General features: G+C 41.2%; 2 protein-coding genes across 4 annotated transcripts; both read right to left on the bottom strand.

The window, feature by feature from the left end:
* Positions 1 to 1,278: 1,278 nt before the first annotated feature.
* On the bottom strand, positions 1,279 to 10,954 carry mmp15a (matrix metallopeptidase 15a). 3 transcript variants are annotated; one of them, XM_078791150.1, is made up of 11 exons: positions 10,452 to 10,954; positions 10,141 to 10,332; positions 8,842 to 8,990; positions 8,399 to 8,518; positions 8,012 to 8,325; positions 6,974 to 7,135; positions 6,363 to 6,742; positions 5,834 to 5,972; positions 4,254 to 4,404; positions 4,059 to 4,174; positions 1,279 to 3,460 (listed from the first exon to the last, which is right to left on the bottom strand). In XM_078791150.1, exons 2-11 carry the CDS (start codon positions 10,246 to 10,248, stop codon positions 3,018 to 3,020), a joined length of 2,082 nt encoding a protein of 693 aa, XP_078647276.1. In that variant the 5' UTR covers positions 10,249 to 10,332; positions 10,452 to 10,954; the 3' UTR covers positions 1,279 to 3,017. The 3 variants fall into 3 exon arrangements, with proteins under 3 accessions (XP_078647276.1, XP_078647275.1, XP_057944137.2); XM_078791149.1 differs by having other exon boundaries at positions 10,141 to 10,186; XM_058088154.2 differs by having other exon boundaries at positions 10,141 to 10,954.
* Positions 10,955 to 11,194: 240 nt separating this feature from the next.
* Positions 11,195 to 13,714, bottom strand: zpd (zona pellucida glycoprotein d). The gene is made up of 10 exons (XM_058088161.2): positions 13,524 to 13,714; positions 13,384 to 13,435; positions 13,211 to 13,318; positions 12,527 to 12,735; positions 12,274 to 12,431; positions 12,080 to 12,194; positions 11,888 to 12,015; positions 11,621 to 11,804; positions 11,448 to 11,553; positions 11,195 to 11,359 (listed from the first exon to the last, which is right to left on the bottom strand). Exons 1-10 carry the CDS (start codon positions 13,572 to 13,574, stop codon positions 11,226 to 11,228), a joined length of 1,245 nt encoding a protein of 414 aa, XP_057944144.2. The 5' UTR covers positions 13,575 to 13,714; the 3' UTR covers positions 11,195 to 11,225.
* Positions 13,715 to 17,904: the final 4,190 nt, after the last annotated feature.

Below are 17,904 nucleotides of genomic sequence, written 5' to 3'. Positions count from 1 at the left end.
TTACTCACTTGCAATATGAACACACTCATTTAATTTTAATTAGTCTTAATTAACAATGACTGATGCCGGAAGTGACGTGAGGCTTCCACGTGACTGAGTTGTTAATGTTGCTGTTAAATAAATGGCTAACTAGGCAAAAAAAAGGTGTCAATGGAGAAGCAACGACTCCCTCTTGTGGTGAAAAATATGTCAGCAGTGAAAAGGGTTCCTTCCAGATAATAACAAACATATGTTTGAAACTTTGTTTTTTTTACTGTGAATTTTATTGCCAATTTGTGAAGGCCCTAAACAACATGCTCTGCATGCATCCACACAATTTGCAATTAATGTCTGCCGGTGTACAAAACTACACACAGCAATTAAGTAGCACAGTCAGAAATACAACACAACATGTCGTTTTTGCAGTTCGGAGTGCAGAATGAAACCGATTAAAAGTATACACAGGAGAGCAGAGAAGTGTTGAGAATACGCGGAAGAGAAAAAGTGGACAGACGAAAAGGGAGGAGGTCAGGAGGGAAGTCATCTCCCGCTAAAGACAACAAAATGGAGGAGTGGGATTTAAATCATCTAGGTCAAGAGGCACAACGCCAGCGCTGCTCCTCCCTCGTTTTCTTTTCTTCCTTCCCCGACTCTTTTTTTTTTCCACAAAAAAATACTTTGCTTCTTCACCCTCCAACTCTTCTCCCCACCATCTTATTCTCTTATTTCCTCCTCATCCCACCAACATGTTAGTTCTATTTCTTCAAGCCTAAATGTGTACCATGTGGGCCTAATAGAAAGCAGACTTTACTTTTTGTCTGTACACAAAAATATAAGTATGAATTGCACATATAGGTTACACATTTCCAGGTAAATATGAACAGTAGTCCCTCCAGTATCGCGGTTAATTTAATTTCTGCAAAGTGTTCATAAATGGAACATTTTAGTACTGAGGAGCATACACAGAAAACCTGTTTTCGACGTTTTTTAACCAGTATTAACCACCCATGTACACATCTTTACACTCGTATTACCCAATATAGTAGACATGATGGCAGAAAATACATATATATATTCGTCATAAATATGACAAAATGGACTTACGTGTGAAAAATAGGAGTTTCCGGACCGTGTACTTGCTGCTATTGTGTCATTAATGTCATGTAATGGCGGCTCAATGACAAATGGCGGTAAAGTACTCAGCTTTTTTTTTTAATAGACACAGATAACCGCTCAAAACACTTCCTAGTTCTCTTCTTCTACGGACTAAAAGCGAGCTCTAACCCAGAATGCAGAACGTCACTGCCCTCTACTGCCCACAGCTCAGAATGACACAATATACGAATCGCTACAGTAACATTACTGACACCTAGCGGCTAGTGTAGAATACTACATGTCATGTCTTTAATGCGTCTTCTGAATAACTTTTATTTGTATTTTAGTACATTTACCAATTTTTAAGGTTGGAAATGCTTAATTTAGGTAAAGATTTGATACAATTTGGGAAGATATTCATCTTTTTGGAGATGAATTATAGCCCGTATTCAGCCATTTTCAAACAGTACAGTATATCCCCTCACATACTTGCATTTATTTTCTTGCTTTAAATTCAAAATGAAATAATTTTTAACACTAAGTTACATAAAGTGGTTTGATAGGCAGGGGAAAAAGAGACTGCAACTAGGAATCCGGCAAAAGGCTTCGCGCCATGAGTTCATGCCCTCGCCATTTTCCAGCAGGAAGATGCTTTGGCAAAGACGTGATGTTGCGTAACCGCATGTGTCTTAAAGGGAAAGTGCACTTTTCTTCGCCTCGTGTCAGGCTTGAACATGTATGTTTTTCTCTTTTCTGTGTGTTCTAAAGATATAAAAACAGATAAAAACAACAAAAACAAAGAAGGTACGTAATTGGGAAAAAAGGAACATAACGGGATGCAACTATTCCGACAATAAAGCTATCTGAAAATACCTTAAAGGCACAATTTCCATATCATGTCACCTACATATTAACCAAGCTACAACAACATTGTTACATTGCCTAAGAACTACGTTACTGGCGTAGTGACACCTCGCCAAACCACACAGGCTAGCTACTAGCTAGGTGTAAGCATTCCTTTCTATGTTGCTATGTGAAATTTGCACAGGAAGGAAGTCCCGGTAATGCTTAAAAAAATACTGTGAGTATTAATGATTGTACTACATGGTTACAGTACCATAAAACTTTGTTGGTGTTTTAATCGCGGTCTTTGTAGACACAATAGGTGTGTGTTAATGAGCTGCCTGTTTTAGCGCTTTGTGTATCTTTAGAATACACAGAAAAGATTGTCGACGATACCATAAAAGTGCAGTTTTTCTTCCGTTCAACCCAACGAGAAACACGCTAATCCGTGCAGTATTTCCTGGGGAAGCCGCTGTGTTTGATTTGTAACAAAGTAAACACTATCTCCCCCCCAGGAATATTATCAGCACAGGCGCTTTTAGATGAACCATCACGAGAAAAAATCTGTCCCTTTAATGTAATCTAGTACCAAAACGTTTTTCTTTTTTTTTTTTTTTAAGGGTGTGTCCATAATGGGTAGTTTTTCTGGCTGTCCTGTACTATAATATGACTTTGTACGTTTAATGGTGCAGCCTGAAAAGTCATCACAGTGGGACGAGGGGAGGTCTGTGCAAAAAAAAAAAAAAAAAAAAAAAAAACCTCGTATGTGCCGTTGTTTGGGTAAGCGGTTACTTATGCGTGTCACTTTTTGAGATCATGTGATGTTTGGCCGTGTGTCTGACATTCCTGCGCTGTTCGGGGGATGACCCCTGCTCCCCTGCTAGCGTGTCTGCTTGAGAGCGCTCGGAAGAAAAGAGGGAAAAAAAAAAAAAAGGGCAAATGTGTTGCTGATGAAAATGTATATCCTCTGGATGGCAAGCGTTCTTCGTGGCGCCATTTTGACAGTACAGGAACAGGACAAAGGCACGTTGGTGAAAGAGCTCCACAGGCACTGTAGTGACCACTAGTGGTAAAAAAATAAAATAAAAATTTAAAAAGTGTCACACCCAGTCCTGCAGCGAGCGCTTACAGTGCACCAGAGCCCTGGGGGTCTCCTTATTCTGCAGAGTCCTGAGGATGGCGTAGATGAGGACGAGGATACACAGGATGAGCACCAGAGGAACGGCCACCATGATCAGGGTCATGACCTTGGAGTCATTGTTGGCTACCGTCACCACCACGTTCACCTCTTCCTCCGCATCGTCAGTGTTTGTTTTATCCTCTTTTTCCGTGTCTCCGTTCTCGCTTTTGTCCACATCCTTTTCAACCTCTCTGTCTGAAGGTTTGGCCGTTTTGGCTTCGGTGTCCGGGTCTGGTCGAGGCTCCGGGACGCCCACGCAGCCCATGAAGTCCTTGAGGATGGAGCGAGGGTAGCCTTTGTCTGCTGTCGTCTTGTGGTTGTCGAACCTCCAGTAGTTTGTGCCTTTGTAGAAGTAGGTGTAAGCTGCACGGGACACAAAAGCAGATTTTAGCATTTTTTTTTTTTTTCGAAAGCTCAAAAAACACAAAAGGATGCAAATGGCAAAGATGAAAATGCGGCCGACAAACAAATGCAAATGTCTAAGACAACACAACTGAACACAAAATGCATTTTTTTAAATGAAAAATTCAGATAAATTGAGATCAAACAGTGTGGAAAGCAATTTCTAAAGCTTTGGGACTCCAGCAAACCACAGTGAGAGCCATTATCAACAATCATTATCAATTATTTGCCAGAACACATCTTCCCCAAGACCTTTGGGAACATGTCGGAAAAAGTAACTCCGCATTCCAGAAACAGAACATGATAGCAACAGTAAAATACGGTGGTGGTAGTGTGATGGTCTGCGGTTGTGGTGCTGTTTTCAGGACTCGGAAAACCTGCTGTGATAAACGGAAGCATGAATTCTAATGAAGAACATCGGTGACCTGGAGCTGAAACTTGGGTTGCGTAGCAGGACCCAAAACGCACCAGGAAGTCAACCGAACGAAGACTATGGAGCGGCCGGGTTCGAGTCCTGAGCCGAATCAGCACGTTTTGCGATAATAAAGCGATCCCTTACCGCCATCGTCACTGAGGAAGGCTCCTTTGGGCGAGGGAGGGATCTTGCCCCATCTGCTGATTGGTTTCGGGAAGTCTCGATCCGCTTTGCGGGTCTCCTCATTAAACCGCCAGTACCTGCACACGGAATAAAAAAAAATAAAATGTCACGAGAAATGTCGTCATTCGGGTACCGACGCGTATGAGTGCATGTTACCGGTCGTCGGAGAAGAAGTAGGTGTGTCCGTTTGGCTCCCACCAGATTGCCGTGTCGATGCCGTGCGCGGGAACGCCTTGACCGTATTCCCGAATTGGCTGCGGGTATCCCGGCAGGAGATCGGCTTCCCTGAAGATCCAGTATTGATCATCTGCAGAGACAGTTTCATACGGCGTGAAGATGGACGCACTTGGACAACCTGGACTGCGGCGAGGGTGAACAACGGCAACGGAAGAGACTTTAGATCGGAAACCACAAAATCATTCCATTGATATCGTACCAATTTGTTGTATGGTCCCTCGTTTATCACTGTTACTTGTTATATATGCGGTGTGGTAGAGTGGTTAGCGCTCACAGCTAGGAGACCCGAGTTCAATTCCACCCTTGGCCATCTCTGTGTGGAGTTTGCATGTTTTTTTTCTCCGGGTATTCCGGTTTCCTCCCACATTCCAAAAACATGCTAGGCTAATTAGCCACTCCAAATTGTCCATAGGTATGAATGTGAGTGTGAATGGTTGTTTGTCTATATGTGCCCTGTGATTGGCTGGCCACCAGTCCAGGGTGTACAGCTGGGATAGGCTCCAGCACCCTTGAAAAATGAATGAATGAAGTAATTATAGCATATAAAACCGATTTAGGATCTTCTAAATATGCTTTTTAACATTATTAAATTGATGTAGACATGAAATAAAACCCATAGAGTCACCTTGTATTATCCAAGATGGCAGATATAATCAGAGACATATTAGACAAAAAATAAAAAAAAATATATATATATAAAAAAATAAATAAAAAATAAATTAAATAATTGTATATTAATTATTTAATAATTAATTAAATAAATTGAAAATAAAATTAAAATTAAAAAATAAATTAAATAAAAATAAAATAAATAAAAATATTAGTATCCTTGTTTTTTATAGGCTGTACTCGTGATTCGGTATCCATGTATAAACGCTGATGCCTGAGTTTTCCAACAAGGACAAAGACCCACGTTAGCGTGTGAACAAGAGGCCAAAACGCATTAAAAAATATGCGTTTTTTTTTTTTTTTTTTGCTTAAGTTACTATGTGAGTCGTGGAGGCTGATGCAATCTCTCTGGAGGCCTTTTGGGGTCCAGGACTGCTGGACCGAGCCAGTGGCTGCAGCTGCCAGGCTGTGTTGTCGTCATTGATGACATCCATTAAACTGGCAGCACACACACACACACACACACACACACACACACACACACACACACACACACAGTCACCAAAGCTGTCACGGTCAAATGTTCTGTTTCTTCTCAGAAACAGCTGGAGGAACCAAGCTTTGACATCACTGCTTATGTGTGCTTACAGTAAATGTAGTAATACATAATAATAATAATACACTAAATGCTATATGGGAGCCCCAGCATCCACGTACAGTAAAAGTGTGTGTGCGTCTGGCCGTGCTGAATTATTACCATCTCTTCGGAATTCAGAGATGCTGACTCGGCGCCATTTCCTTTCAGTTTGACCCGTGCGAAGCTAAACGCGGATTAGACTTTCGCTGCCAGCGTCGTCGTTAGCCAGGAGAATGGCGTGGGTCCAACGCACCTTTAAAGAAGACAAATTTGCCATCGTGCCGTTCGTAGGCTGCGTCGATGTCGCTGGGAAGACCGCCCCAGAAGACGGATATCGGCATGGGGTAGTTGTCCAGGACGCGCTTCCTACGCACTCGCCAAAACCAGCGACCCTGCACACATGACCGACGGGAAAAACACACGTTACAATAAAGTACACAGGAATACTGTACAGTAGTTACTGAAGAAGTACTAAACAACTAATGAGTAGTTACTGAGGAAGTAAGCACATAAACCTAGTTACTGGGGAACTAATGAGGTACTAATGGTGAACTCATGAGTTCCTCATGAGGAACTGCTGAGGAACTGCTGAGGAACTGCTGAGGAACTGCTGAGGAACTGCTGAGGAACTGCTGAGGAACTGCTGAGGAACTGCTGAGGAACTGCTGAGGAACTGCTGAGGAACTGCTGAGGAACTGCTGAGGAACTGCTGAGGAACTGCTGAGGAACTGCCTCATGAAGTCATTTGTGTAGCTGATGGTCAGGTGTTGTGTGTTAGTTACCTTGAAGACAAACATCTCTCCCCTCAGGAGGGTCACAGTGTCAAAGTCTCCATTGCAGATCTCGGGCACGGTGTCGTCCGGTTGCTTGGGAAGCCGACGGGTCGGCGGAGGACGGGGGACGTCTTTTCTGACGGGTGGAGTGGCGGGTTCGGGACCAGGATGGGAGGTTGTGGGGACCGCGGGACGATGGGAGGTGGGACCGGGGGCGGGTTCAGGCTCAGTCGGGACAACGGGGCTTCTAACGGTCGGGTTTTGAACTGGAGGGGACTGCGTGGGTTCATCCTCAGCAGGAGAAGAAGCGGTGGTTGATGCAGCTTCGGGATCAGCGTCGGAGGAGGAGGGAGAAGATGTAGGCGGGACATCTGTGACGACAGGAGGACCTGGAAGAGGGAGAACTTGGAGTCGGTCATCATCCTCTCCGTTCCTCCACCACAATATATTGTTTCCATTTAGCAGCTCGTTTGGTTGCCCTCCTGGTTGCTAGGAGACATATTGTGTATCTGGCCCGGCATAACCTTTCATGTGGCCCCGAAGTACAGTTGTCCAATTTCATGCCGTCACTCTATCACGGCTTTTCAAAATAAAAGCACATTTTCTGTGATCTCTCTCACCATAAATGTGTTGAATCCCCCTGATGTCATCTTCATGCAGCGTGAAGTTGTGGGTGTGAATCCACCGATAGAAGGGAGCCATGATGGCCTCCGGATTGTCCGAGTGCTCCAGACCCAAAGCGTGACCGAGCTCGTGGACCGCCACCAGGAAGAGATCGACACCTGCGACGCAGACATGACAGGTCACGCCCACATTGTGCATCTTTCATTTTATTGGATGCAAAACAGGAAGAAAAACTTATGGGGAGGAGAACATGCAAAGGCAACAACAAAGGCTAAGTCAGTGGTGTCCAAAGTGCAGCCGGGGGGCCATTTGGGGCCCACATTCTAAAAATATAATTCATGAAGAAAGCGAAAATAAAATAAAAACAGCAGAAAAATTTGAAAAATCAGCTGTAATTTTACAAAAATAAAGTCAAAATATTTTTAAGAGTTTTAATATTTTATGAGAATATATAAATACATTTTATGAGAATAATGTCATAATATTATGAGGAAAAAATAGGTCCTATTGGCATAAACTTTAAATATACTATTTTTTTTTTTAATATCGGTTTTCATGATTGGGAAAAAATCAGATACCGATATTGATAATAATCATTACAGATGATTATCGGACATCGAGAATAAGAATAAAGTTTAAATATTATGGGAATAAAATCATGATTTCCAAAAGACAAAAAATATATATAAATATTTAAAGCTGAAATAGGTGGAAATAAAAAAAAAATAGAAATGTAGAAAAAAAAACAGCTGTAATTTTATGAAAAAAACAAAATTAAGTTGTAATTTATGGAATATTAGCAGTAGTCATAATATACGGAGAAAAAAAAATGTCTGAAGATTATTGAAGAAAAGCTGAAATATTAATATATATATAAATATAATAAATATAAATATATAAATATAAAAAATTGTGTAAAAAAGCCCAAATACTAAAATATATCTGTATGAGGTCCTCAGGCATCAGACAGGACGACTAAAAATGAAGAAGTCGAATTAATTGTATCTAATGCGACTAATAATCAACCCACCAACCTTGAAGGTTCGGACTATCCAAAGTCCAAGGCTCGTCCACATCAAAGTGGGTATCCCCGCCCATTCCGGGCCCGGGGTAGAAGGCGTGAGCCAGCGAGCCCCCCTCGCCGTCAAACAGGGACATGTCGCCATGGAAACCAGAGGCAAACAACAACAGGATGTCGGCGAGCTGGGCCTCGCTGCTGTTGCCGCTCGGAGCCGGGAGACGTCGGAAGGTGAGCGGTGTGACCTTCCTCCACACCTCGAAGGCTCGGCGGATGGCGTCGTGTGTCCTCTCCGCTCCCAGGGAGGGCGGGATGTGCTGGTCCAGGATGCTGATGGACACACAGACACGTTTCCTGGTGTGTGCAACACATGGTGTCCAATATGTGTGTCGCTGAGGCAGACCTGTAAGTCAGGTGTTCCTTGTCCCATTGTTGTCCGGTGACAGCGTAGCGCCTCCTCCTTGCTCCGTCCTCCGTGTCTGCTTTCCTGTCTGGGAGGCCACAGCGAGGTCGACGCATGGCCCTGCACAAAAACACATATTTCTTTCAATTTCGAGTCAAAATATGCACACTTTATTTGGCAGGAGCCATAAAAATCACAAATCAGTTCATACAACAATATAACAACATAACTCACGGAGTCATCACACAGCAGCTTAACACTCAAAAGGTGCAAAAACATGTCCCAACATGAATTTAAAATCCGAAAAAAATGTTTCCACATAAGGCATTGTGCCTGAGCAATGCATTGGGGCACTGCAATGACGTCAGCCTCCCTGTCAATTGTTTTTTTCTCCAACAAAAATGATGGGTTTCTTTTCATGTAAAAGAGAAAATGGAGCTCACGCGATTGTGGCGGGGTCCATCCTTCCAGTCACCTCCAAGCCGTAGAAACGCTGCATGTCACTGACGGCTTGGGACAGGATGTGAGCCGACTGCATGGTGGACATCTGCCTGCTGGCCTGGGACAGGTAGCCAAACTGCCGAAGCCATGCCTGCAGGAGGTAGGGAGAAGGTCAACTTTTGCATAAGGAGGAGGAACCGCCACGCTCATCTGGCAACACAGCCGCCGTCTAATAAAGTGGGGGGGGGGGGTAAGCAGATAGAAACCAGATGGCTTCTAATAATATTAGCACATTCCTGATTCTTTCTCCGCAAAGATAGCCAAGATTAGAAAAAGGATGTCAACAGATGTTGGGGAAACTAACGAAAACATTATGTCAGACTTCATGTCTGCACCATAAATACTACCATCTTCTGGTGAGGGCCATCAAGAACCATCTGAGGTGGACCAACGCTGAGCTAAACCGTGCGGAGGATGACTTTGGACTTTTAAAGATGTGCCTTTTGAGGAGCATCAGAGAACCCCTCAAATATATCTCTGACACCAGACCATAGACACCATAGGGAGTGAACCTGGTTCCTTAGGTGGTCTTCATACACACTTTGTACTCCCCAACATGATTCCTGGAGGAACACAAGTCCATAAAACATGTGGACTGGTTGGACAAACTTCCATGTACAATCAAGGACCCTGCTGAGAGTGTAGAGTTGGTCCACAGTTCCAAGACCAGGACGAAAACCACACTGATCCTACCCTCCAGGACCCCTGGCTAGACCTTCACAGAAGGGCTGAGGAATATGATCCCACAATAGTTGGCACCACCCCTGATGTCATGTCAATCGAGGGCGGATCTCATCCGAAGACCCGAGACCCTGCCACCAAGGAGTTTTTGACCACCTCTGAAAACTCGGTGCCAGATATTGGAGAACCCCCTGCAGAGTCCCCGAGAACTGCTTGGGTGGGATTTAGAAGGTCTTTGAAGTATTCCTTCCACCATCTGAGTGTTGTTTACGGTGTTGGCAATGTAATGCTACCCCCCTCCTCTAAAGGGGGGGGGTCTCACAAGTACTATTTGTATCAATATTTACACTTCTTGAGTTTTTTTTGTCTTTCCCCCCATTTTACTTGCTTTTGATAGTTTTATTTCAACTTCAGAATGTGGAAAAACACAACATGGTACCCGGGCCACAGTTTGGACACCCGTGCATTAGTCTTAATCAGTGTCATATGGCAATGGAAACACAGTAAACATGACTTTGTGATACTAAAGTATGCAATCTTGAGTATATGAAAGTATTTACCTCAGCATTGAAGCCCCCCTCCTCCTCAGGGACATCTGCTGTGGTGCTGCCAAGAACCACAAACATCACATAAACGGATGTGACCGGGATTCGAGTCCACATCTTCATCGTGGTCCACGTAACAAAGGAAGGTTTCTCCAGCCAGGAGAACAAACGTGCAGCTCGTCTTCTTACATTGAAGCTAAAGAAAAGCTGCAAAAAATAATTCGCATTCAGAGGTCAGGTCCAAGTTAAAGTCCACCAAGTTCTAAAGTGCTCCACAATAGATGTCCACTTCCGAAGCAGAGAGTCGACTTTAAAGTTCAACCCACCAAAATAAGGCGGCTGAAAGGCGGCCAAGAGTTGTGCAGTTCTGCAGAGATGTCTCATGCCCTCCACACAAGATCGCCATCGAACAGATGAATATGTCATCCAGGTTGAGGGCCCTCCCCTTTAACCAGTTTGGGGGGGGGTCGATACGAATATCTATAGGTTCGATACCAATGGTAGTGTGGATAGCATGTTGAGACCTAATATCGTTGAAGTCCCGCCCCCTCAAGCGTACAGTACAGGGCGAAAGGAAACAATGCAAACAGCGCCCTCTGTTGGATTCCAACAACAACAACCAAAAAAAAACCTTTTCACGAGGGCATACTGTAGCTAACATGTCTTCCTCGGTGACGAACTAAAACGCATCATTTTTTCTCTAAACTGTGCGATAGGTAAAGGTTGTCTATTATCTCGATACATTTTTTAAATTAACTCCCGTGAATGCCATTTTTAGTTAAGAAATTAGGTCTTCTCCGGTACTAAATGTTCGCTACAAGCTAGCTTAGTCAAGATGGCGGACACGTACAACATCCTGTTGAGTTTCCTTCACAATAAGGTACAACCGGTTTACCAAAATAAGACATTTTGTTTCTATTAAATTAACATTAACAACAGAAATCAAATATTTCTGAACATTTTAACAGTAAGAATAAGTCAGTATGTAAATTTCAGGTAAAACTCCTACATAAAGTTTAAAACCTGATCACTTTTAGCCTCTTGTTCAGACAATAACAGGAGGGATGAATCACAGTTTTGACTTTTTATTGCCAGCCAATTCAAGCCGCAGCCTGGAGGTCTTGGGTTTGTGCATGCTTCCTACTACCGGCTCTTGCCATGGCGATGACGAGGGTGAGGAATCCGCCCACGGTCCAGACACCCGCTACAGGCAACACAACGGTCCACAATACACCTGGGGATGGGGAAGAAACGGTACAGCACCACAATATGAGTAGGTGTCATTTATGAAATATCATCCAGCATGGTGACGACTTGCTCACTGGATTCAGGTTTTCCTGGTGTTTCAATTCTGATGGGCCCGTACGATAAAAGCCCCTGTGGAGGGTCTGCTCGCAGCGCTTCCCTCTTGGAGATGGAATTGCAGTTCTGTAACAAAAGCATAGTTTTTTAAAGACTGGCCATGGTGAATAAGCGAGGACATAAAAGAGCTGACTGGTTTGCAGGACTCTGCGTCATCCGGGTCGCAGAGCTGCACGGTGCAGTGCAGGTAGAACTCATGGGGCGCTGCCGTGAAGCGAAACATTTCAAAGCTGTAGTGGAGGGTTGTGCTCTGCCCGTTCAGGCCAAGTTGCTCCTCGCTCAGATTGTGGAAGGACACCGTGTTGTCGTTCACACACCTGTACAAAAAAAAACATGAGGTCACGCACAAGATGTCTACTTTCTAAAGAGGAAAAAGTGCTAAAGGTCGAGATGTTTTAACCCGTTGGAAAGCAGGCTGTGATCCAAACCCACAGAGTCATTGGCTTGCCGACTCTGTGAGGCCCAACAGTCGTTGATGCGAAGGAGGAAGAAGTCTGCGGGCTCCGTCACCGTCACCTCCACAAACACCTGAACGCAACATAAAGAACATTTAAAAACACAGCGCTATTTTATACAGCGGCTATAAAAATACCTTAGCTCCAAGCTCGATGGTGGGGGCGCTGGTGAAGGGTTGAGTGTAGCTGTAATCCGTGTACAGCTTCATCTGGATGATGGCCTCCAGCGAGTCCACACGAACCATCGCCTCGCTGCGTCAAAGCACACTTGCACTTTAGTTTTTTGGCCACCATTGCTACACGTTGTCCTTTAGAAGACATGTATACTTACCTGATGATGGGGATGACCTCGAAAGGCAAGCTGATACTTGTGACGACTGGAAAGATGCAGGTGAAATCCAGCTTAATGACTGGATTTCTGATGATATTCCCAATAGACCGAGGCTCGGTTTGAAGACTCAGGGTGTAAATGGCATGAGTAAAGTTTTTCTATTTAAAAAAAAAAAAAAAAAAGCAGGAAATTGACATAAACGTATCATCCTATTCCACACAAATTAGAGGTAGATGTCGCAATGCAGACTCACCTCAAGCGGCTTTCCCCCGCAGTTCATATATTGATCTTTGGTTACCTTGACCATGTAGTACGGAACGTCGTCGATAACTTCCCTGATTGCTCCGCACTCAGGATTGGGAAGATGCAAAGAAGTGACCGGTGCGTTGTAATACAAGAAAAACGCTTCGGTTGCTCTGAGTCCCATGAAGTCTTTAGTGCACAGGACTCTCATGTGTGCATCTGAAAATAGAAAACAGTTGAATTTCTAATCCATATGTAGGTTAAAATATGGAAAACTAAGTTAAAACATTCATATTTTAGCTTTATAAAATATATTCATTGTTTTTACGAACGTCAATAAAAACAAAATGGCTCCTGGGCGCACTTTGGACCATAGACGCCGCCATATTGGATGTGTAAAGACTGCTGTACATGAATACAACTACAGTACTTATAAATTTAAGTTGATCCCTTCCCTTTATACAATCTCACACAAACTAATATACTACCTAAACATTTAAGTAGGGGAAATACTTGAAAATCAAGTACTTAGTGACTTACTGTATCTTTGACTACTCGTGTACAGCGTAGACTTGGCACATCCAATATGGCGGCCACGTTGACGTATCGCAGCAATGGGCAAACCCGCTCGATGCGTTTACAACACGTAATAAAAGTGATTGAATAAAGTTGATTTTCAACACTTAGCCCTTACCTTTATCACAGTGGTCATCATAAAATCCTTGCACACACTTGCAGGAGTTCTTGTCCTCAGAAAGGATACATTTCGTGGGGTTGGTACAAAAGTCCACATCGCAGACTCCTGCTCCCACAAAAGCACAATTAACACTTTTATATTACATTTAGTCACAATTTCTTTTAATTTACCTGCCACTTGACGGTACGCGAAGCCGAGCAGAAGCAGAAGCAGGACACTTAACTGGAATGGAGATAAAAAATAGTGAAAAGTATTTCGTACTAATTAGCTTCCAAAAGAGGCTACAAGTTAGCTTAGCATCCGTACTCACCTTACAGTCATTTAAAGTCATGGCTGTGTTTCTTTTTTCCAGTAAAATCATATATGGCTTAGTAAAGCTCTTATTTGCAGTCAAACAGGCCGTGTGGTTGAGTGGTCGGTGTCTGCGTCACATTAGGTCGTCCAATTAAAAACACCTGCTGGCGGCCATGGAGGGAAACCTAATCAAGCTAGCGTCACTTCCGGCTTTTATAGCCTGCTTTCTTCTTGGCCTCCTCGTACTGGTTGGCTTTTTTACACAAAATAATCATATTGGTTTTGCTACACTTAGCCTCTCTGGTAAATATGTTTCATTTTTTGTGACTGTTTTTGATTTATTATTTTTTTTAAAATATTTGAGGTAGCCTTTGCTGTTATTTCGGAGTAATTTCCATTTTGACCACTAGACGTCGCTGTAACGTCAATTGAGTCTGCATGCAATGATCAGCTGTATCTCATTTCGTATGATGATTGTGTGCGATACCACTGATTTCCGTTCCAATTCGATACTGAGTAAAATTCAGGATCGATACCAATACTTTGTGCAAATGCAGAAAAAAATGAAAGTGATGTTTGAAACAAAAACAAATGAACAAGTGTAATAATAAAGCATTTTAAATGATTTTTTTTAAATACCTACTATCCATCCACCATTTTGGATGCTTGTCCTCACTTGGGTCGCAGGGGGGAGGCGGGTCTTACAGTCCAAGACCACAAGCTGCGCGTCTGTGTTGTAGGAAATGACGGCGTTCCAAGAAAAATACATTAAGTGGGCCACATCGTGTCACAGAACCGGAGGCTAGAGGTCATCCTCATCGTTCGCCTCCCGACTGTTTCTGACAGGAGCGCAAGAGGTCGCGGACAACGGAGGCCGAGTGATTGATGAGGGAGCCTTTCACACAGAAAGGTGAAAGTTCAAACCCGAAATAGAGACGCATCATTCTCCACAAGGAATCCTTTTTCTCCTCGCTCTTCTGGCAGCCTTCTCGATATTCATGCAATATTAATGTGCAGTTCTTCTGGAGTTAAGCCAGCCCGCGCTTGAAAAGGCCGAGAAGATGGTAGACGACGACTGATCAACTCACTTCCAGTGTTTACAGGAGCTGACGAGAAACAGTCATTTTTACAAAGCATAGATTACAGAAAATAAAGTCATACATTTACCAAAAAAAAAAAACGTAAATTTCTAACAGTCATAAATTCACATGGAAAAAAGGTTGTAAATTTACAATGAGAAATAAAGTTGTACATTTACAAGAAAAAGTCACAATATTACAAGAATAAAGTCGGCAATTTGCGAAGAAAAAAAATAAAAATTGCGATAATCAAGTCACAAATTTACAGTGAAAAAAGCTGTACATTTGTGAGAAATAAGTGCTGTTATTATTAAATTAATTATTAAAAAAGTAGTACAATTCCAATTTTAAAAAGACCTAAATTTGCAGAAAAAAAATATACATTTGCAATAATAATGCGGCAAATCTACGTGAAAAAAAATAAAAGAAAAATTTGTTGTGAGTTTCTGTAAATTTCCGTAAATTTGCAGAAAAAAAAAGTAAAAAAAAAAACTTAAATTTACAATGAGAAATAAAGTTGTAAATTTACAAGAAAAAGTCGTCAATTTGTAGGGAAAAAAATAAAATTTGCGATAATAAAGTCGTAAATTTAAGGGGAAAAAAGGTGTACATTTGTGAGAAATAAGTGCTGTGAATTAATTAGTAAAAAGTAGTACATTTCTGATTTTAAAAAAGCCCTAAATTTGTAGAAAAAATCATAAATGTGCGAGAAAAAGTTGTTGTGAATTTATGAGTAAAAAGTTGTACACTTCAGATTAAAAAAAAAATGTAAATTTGCAGAAAAAAAATTACTTTTGCAATAATGTTGGAAATTCACTTGAAAAAAAAAAGTCATAAATTTGCGAGAAAAAGTTGTTGTGAATTTATGAGTAAAAAGTTGTACACTTCAGTTAAAAAAAAACATAAATTTGCAGAAAAAAATTACTTTTGCAATAATGTCGGAAATTCACAGCAAAAAAAAAGTCATAAATTTGCAAGAAAAAGTTGAACACTTCAGATAAAAAAGCCATGAATTTGCAGGAAAAAAATTACTTTTGCGATAATGTCAGAAATTCAAGGGAGAAAAAAAATCATAAATGTGCGAGAAAAAAATTACTTTTGCAATAATGTTGGAAATTCACAGCAAAAAAAAAGTCATAAATTTGCAAGAAAAAGTTGTACACTTCAGATAAAAAAGCCATAAATTTGCAGGAAAAAATTTACTTTTGCGATAATGTCAGAAATTCATGGGGGAAAAAAAATCATAAATGTGCGAGAAAAAGTTGTCGTGAATTTATGAGTAAAAAGTTGTACACTTCAGATTAAAAAAAAACGTAAATTTGCAGAAAAAAAATTACTTTTGCAATAATGTTGGAAATTCACTTGAAAAAAAAAAGTCATACATTTGCGAGAAAAAGTTGTTGTGAATTTATGAGTAAAAACTTGTACACTTCAGTTAAAAAAAACGTAAATTTGCAGGAAAAAAATGTACTTTTGCAATAATGTCGGAAACTCACAGCAAAAAAAAAGTCATAAATTTGCAAGAAAAAGTTGTACACTTCAGATAAAAAAGCCATAAATTTGCAGAAAAAAATTACTTTTGCGATAATGTCAGAAATTCAAGGGAGAAAAAAAATCATAAATGTGCGAGAAAAAAATTACTTTTGCGATAATGTTGGAAATTCACAGCAAAAAAAAAAGTCATAAATTTGCAAGAAAAAGTTGTACACTTCAGATAAAAAAGCCATAAATTTGCAGAAAAAAAATTACTTTTGCGATAATGTCAGAAATTCATGTGAGAAAAAAAATCATAACTGCGAGAAAAAGTTGTCGTGAATTTATGAGTAAAAAGTTGTACACTTCAGATTAAAAAAAAACGTAAATTTGCAGAAAAAAAATTACTTTTGCAATAATGTTGGAAATTCACTTGAAAAAAAAAAGTCATACATTTGCGAGAAAAAGTTGTTGTGAATTTATGAGTAAAAACTTGTACACTTCAGTTAAAAAAAAACGTAAATTTGCAGGAAAAAAATGTACTTTTGCAATAATGTCGGAAACTCACAGCAAAAAAAAAGTCATAAATTTGCAAGAAAAAGTTGTACACTTCAGATAAAAAAGCCATAAATTTGCAGAAAAAAATTACTTTTGCGATAATGTCAGAAATTCAAGGGAGAAAAAAAATCATAAATGTGCGAGAAAAAAATTACTTTTGCAATAATGTTGGAAATTCACAGCAAAAAAAAAGTCATAAATTTGCAAGAAAAAGTTGTACACTTCAGATAAAAAAGCCATAAATTTGCAGAAAAAAAAATACTTTTGCGATAATGTCAGAAATTCATGTGAGAAAAAAAATCATAACTGCGAGAAAAAGTTGTCGTGAATTTATGAGTAAAAAGTTGTACACTTCAGAAAAAAAAAACGTAAATTTGCAGAAAAAAAATTACTTTTGCGATAATGTTGGAAATTCACTTGAAAAAAAAAGTCATAAATTTGCGAGAAAAAGTTGTTGTGAATTTATGAGTAAAAACTTGTACACTTCAGTAAAAAAAAAACGTAAACTTGCAGGAAAAAAATGTACTTTTGCAATAATGTCAGAAATTCACAGCAAAAAAAAAAGTCATACATTTGCAAAAAAAACGCCATAAATTTACAAGTAAAATATCATAAATTTACAATAAAAAAAGTCTAAATATTACGAGAATAAAGTCTGGAATTGACAAGAATTTAACTTGAATGGAATGATTAAAATTAGGTGCTTGCTTCAGCCAAGCTTTTATTGATAACGTGGCAGCAAAACAGAGCAGAGAAGGTCTTTGGTTTCCGTGAAGTCCTCTTCAGCATCACGATGACGTGACTCGTTGCCGGTCGCTAAGTGGTGCGGTGCCACCCTGGTGTTGTGAAATAGCCGGCTTGTAGGAGGTGTCTGTCATCGGCCTGATTCACAACACCAGCTGGGGCACACACACCTGAGGGACGCCTCCTCCTCTTCTTCTGCTGCCGATGCCGGACAATGGAAGCCAAGGAAGGAGATGAGGAGTCGAAGTGTGGAAATACAGCAGAACGGCCTGAATTGAACCTTCCATGTGTGCACAGTATGTGGAGCATCGACAGAATGAGCCTCCATCTGTCTTCTCTCAGGCCACACTGAAGGACAGAGTGGGGGCCACACATAATAGCAGAGGGTGGTGGTGGGTGGGGGGGGGCGCGCTTGTCAAGATGAAGGCTGTTTTATGTCCATTCATCTTCACACATCCTGCTTGAACACGACCTCAATGCAGTCGGAACGTATTCTCCCCTCCGAGGAACAACCATGGTCATGTGAACACAACCCCCCCCCCC

Source organism: Doryrhamphus excisus, linkage group LG6 (genome assembly GCF_037039965.1).
Source record: "Doryrhamphus excisus strain RoL-2023G ecotype Guam linkage group LG6, RoL_Dexc_Guam_v1.1, whole genome shotgun sequence".
Lineage (NCBI taxonomy): Eukaryota > Metazoa > Chordata > Actinopteri > Syngnathiformes > Syngnathidae > Doryrhamphus > Doryrhamphus excisus.
The sequence above is the reverse complement of the archived record's forward strand: the minus strand, read 5'-3'. Positions and strand labels throughout refer to the sequence as shown.

Bases quoted from the DNA above. Each gene is read 5' to 3' on its own strand.
- mmp15a (XM_078791149.1), bottom strand. From the start codon at position 10,786: ATGTTAGCTACAGTATGCCCTCGTGAAAAGGTTTTTTTTTGGTTGTTG. The intron at 8,991-10,140 runs GTAAATACTTTC...TACCTCCTGCAG, and splicing joins AGGGGGGCTTCAATGCTGAG to GCATGGCTTCGGCAGTTTGG. The intron at 4,175-4,253 runs GTAACATGCACT...TTCCGTGTGCAG, and splicing joins TACTTCTTCTCCGACGACCG to GTACTGGCGGTTTAATGAGG.
- zpd (XM_058088161.2), bottom strand. From the start codon at position 13,574: ATGATTTTACTGGAAAAAAGAAACACAGCCATGACTTTAAATGACTGT. The intron at 12,432-12,526 runs GTGAGTCTGCAT...TTTTTTAAATAG, and splicing joins GCGGGGGAAAGCCGCTTGAG to AAAAACTTTACTCATGCCAT. The intron at 12,016-12,079 runs GTATTTTTATAG...TGTTGCGTTCAG, and splicing joins CCATCGAGCTTGGAGCTAAG to GTGTTTGTGGAGGTGACGGT.